The following is a 3,433-nucleotide window of genomic DNA, read 5'->3' as shown; positions in this document are numbered from 1 at the left end:
AAGAACAACTTTTCTAAAATAGTTCCGTTCTGTAAATAGCTTCTTCTACAACTAATCCATTTATTTATGATTAATATTATCATGCCAGTTTGTAATACAACACAAATGGGAATTTGTTGTACAAAATACAACCTTTGTTCCAGTTTAGCTGCAAGGTAACAAATGAAGATAATGGAAAAATATTGCATTAATTCCTATAAGTGTTTATGCTTTCTTTTAACCTGTTTTTATGAAAAATATCTCAAATACAATCTTGGCAATGTTTTCAACAAGGTAAGATTGTACAGAGAGAAATATGAGCAAAACATTATTTTCTATGTTGGAATTAGCTTTCAAATTGTTTCTTAATTATTTTCTTAGCCGTGAAAAGCCAGTTATGTATTATGTTTAGTTCAAATAACAGATGAACTTGAAAACTTTTCATATTGGTATTATTTTCATGTTTTTATTCATAAATCTTGGAAATGTTTCTTGGTCAGCTACAAATTTTAATGAAAACTATAATCTCACTCAGTACATTTAAATTCTCATAGTAGAAGTTATTCAATATGTGATCTACAGATGTTAAAATAAAAACCCTTTCTCTCTCTCTTTTTTTAAATCAATGGCAAATGTGTGAAAACAGTAAGAAATGGCCTATTTTTCTTCCTTTTTTAACTAACCAGCAGGCCCTTACCATGGCTACCATATAATCACTAATATCTTACTTTATGGTGGTTTATTGTTTAGAATGCAAACAGCAACAAGAAAGCCATCATTAGACAAAACAGACCCATGGCCTCAGAAAGTGCAAAACCCAAAATAGCATAGGAAAAAAGTTGTTGTTTCAGCGATGGGTTTCGGGCATAACCAATGATCAAACTACCAAAAACACTGCCAATACCAGCTCCTGTAAAACATGAAACCATTTAGTCGAGATAAAACATAATACAATTATACATACATGTACATTAAAAATTAATAGATCTTTTTAAAGTCAAGCAACTTTGTAAAATTAGCATAATGTAAAAGTTTAAAAACATGAAAAAAGTTCAATTAAAATTCCCCGATATATAATACATCCTTCAACTAAAGAAAATTATATATATATATAAAATCTAAAGATAACCAAATTTGTTTACACACAAAGTCGCAAGCTGTAACATGCATGAAAAACCTTGCCCAATATCCTATTATACACACTCAACATTGTTATACAAACTAGTAAATGAAAAGGAATTTAAATAATTACTACAATATACAAGCATTTTAATAGAACAAAAACACCTCCCCCTCCATTACTTGAATGGTTACATGTATTGTTTATTAAATATCACAGTTAATAAATGTGGTATTTTGTTACCCCTGATACTTTTCAGTTCATACAGAACCGTTTTTCTTTCCTAAGTTATTATAATCTTGTATATTAAAAACATATGTAAATGTCTTGAGATGGTCAAATCTATTAGAAGAAAAACAAAATTAAGTCTCTAGAAACAACTTATAAAACTCCATAATGCAGCCACAAGGAGAATTAACTAACCTGAACCAGCTACTCCAACAGTAGCAGCACCAGCTCCAATAAACTTAGCAGCAGAATCAATATCTCTTTGTACTGTAGAGGTTTGAAGAGTTCTGGCAATCTACAGTTATATAAAAATGATAATCATTAGTAAGCATTAGTTTGGTAGAAAAAAACTGATTCAGTACAAAGTGATTATAAAAATCCAAATTATGACCTGAAGGCTTGAAAACCTTTAAAATATGGTGCATCCAAGAAAATATTATTTATTTAAAAGCATGTCTCTCTATATCATGTTTTGAACCACAAATATGTTTCTCAGTAAAGGAACCTCCATACAGCAGAAATTATTTTTGATTATTCTAATTGTATTCAATAACCTCCTACAGGTTATTTTCCCTGGCAATGCATGAAGTTTGACATTATCAATCAATTGTATCTAATAATTTCCTACACACTATCCCCCTTCTGAAGTTTGGGATGATTAATCTATACTACCTATATCTGATAACTTCTAAAACATTACATCTCCCTCAAAACAGCTTGAATTTGACATGATTAACCCAATTGTATCTGATATTAGATATCATCCCCCTCATCACTGCCTTAAGTTAGGTATGATTAAGTTATTCTCATTGTACCTAATTACCTCCTGCACACTATACCCCTCAACACCACCTGAAGTTTGAAATAATAATTTCCTAACAGCATACAACTCCATTTTAACAAAAAAAAGCTACACAATGGGCATCTGTACTATGCCCAGAACAGGTCTGAACTACAATTTTTATTGTCACAATCCCTCAAGGTTACCACTGATCTATAGTCACACTAAGAGTATTAGTTTCTAAGCTTAACATGTCTAAAATTAGTCTAAGATTATACACACAAATACCAACATTTATAGTTTAGACTTCATTTTTAATTTTCTTTAAAGATTTTTGAACACTAACACTAATTTGGGAATTTTAAATACCTTTTTTTTTAACAATTAAATCCAACTTTAGCTCCAACTAGTTTAGCTGAATTTACCACAAACAGAACAGCAATACGTAGGAATTCCTCCTCTTAGCAATTCAAACAAGGGGAAATAAGACCTACTGATTAGTTTCTGTACTGTCAATAAATGCTCAGACTAAAGATGTTTATTTATAACCTATGTTGGATTTTCTCAAGATCTGTAAAACATAGCATGATTTTCAAGAATATACGAACACTGAAGAGAGAAATATAAACTAATTTTTGTTTTTATCTACCTGTGTGAAAATGGGTTTTGAGTTGGTTGTTACTCCACTATGAGAAGAGAAGTTATTATTTACCTGAAAAACAACAACATAAGAAATCACAAATATAACACAAACAGAATTTAAGCACCTTCATAACTGTTGAGTTTAGAATGGAATTTTAAAGCTAACCATTTCAAAATTATTATTTGTTTAAATATTCCTATTGTTCTGGTATTTTTCAAATAATTATTTTACCTTTGAACACCTATAAAATTGGAGCAAGTGATATAATTAAATAATAACAGTAAAATAGGGTTCATACACTTAACCAAGAATAAAATTTCATGACTTTTCAAGGGATTCCCAGAACAGAATTATCCATTTTCTATGACACAGAAACCTCCTAACGTTACCACCTGATTCATAAAAAAACAAGTATTCTCTCAAATCTACTAAGTTTGCTTCATAAGTATTAACTCTTTCAACCTGAGCTCGGTCCCTGGGTCTGATCTCGTAACCATGTTATAGTTTTCATGCTATAAATTTCTTTTAGTAAACGAATGTTAACAAAATTTGGCAGTTTATCAGTAAACATTACAATGCTTTCATACACAAAATATTTTATTTTTTTTATTAAGTCTTAAGGTTTGTAAAGCAATGTTTCTCTCATAGTTTTATTTCTTTTTCACTATCTTGCTTATCTATC

General features: G+C 29.8%; 1 protein-coding gene across 2 annotated transcripts in view; it reads right to left on the bottom strand.

The window, feature by feature from the left end:
* Positions 1–417: 417 nt before the first annotated feature.
* The window catches only part of LOC106462290 (ATP synthase lipid-binding protein, mitochondrial-like), a 12,565-nt gene continuing 9,549 nt past the window's right edge, over positions 418–3,433 (bottom strand). For both annotated transcript variants that reach the window (XM_013922191.2, XM_022389494.1), the window contains exons 4-6: positions 2,758–2,820; positions 1,523–1,622; positions 418–889 (exon numbers count right to left, since the gene is read on the bottom strand). In XM_013922191.2, the coding sequence (XP_013777645.1) occupies positions 726–889; positions 1,523–1,622; positions 2,758–2,820 (327 nt within the window). In that variant the 3' untranslated portion in view covers positions 418–725. The remainder of the gene's footprint in view (positions 890–1,522; positions 1,623–2,757; positions 2,821–3,433) is intronic.

This window comes from Limulus polyphemus, unplaced genomic scaffold (genome assembly GCF_000517525.1).
Source record: "Limulus polyphemus unplaced genomic scaffold, Limulus_polyphemus-2.1.2 Scaffold1134, whole genome shotgun sequence".
Lineage (NCBI taxonomy): Eukaryota > Metazoa > Arthropoda > Merostomata > Xiphosura > Limulidae > Limulus > Limulus polyphemus.
Note: the sequence above shows the minus strand (reverse complement) of the source record. Positions and strands in the feature narration are given on the sequence as shown.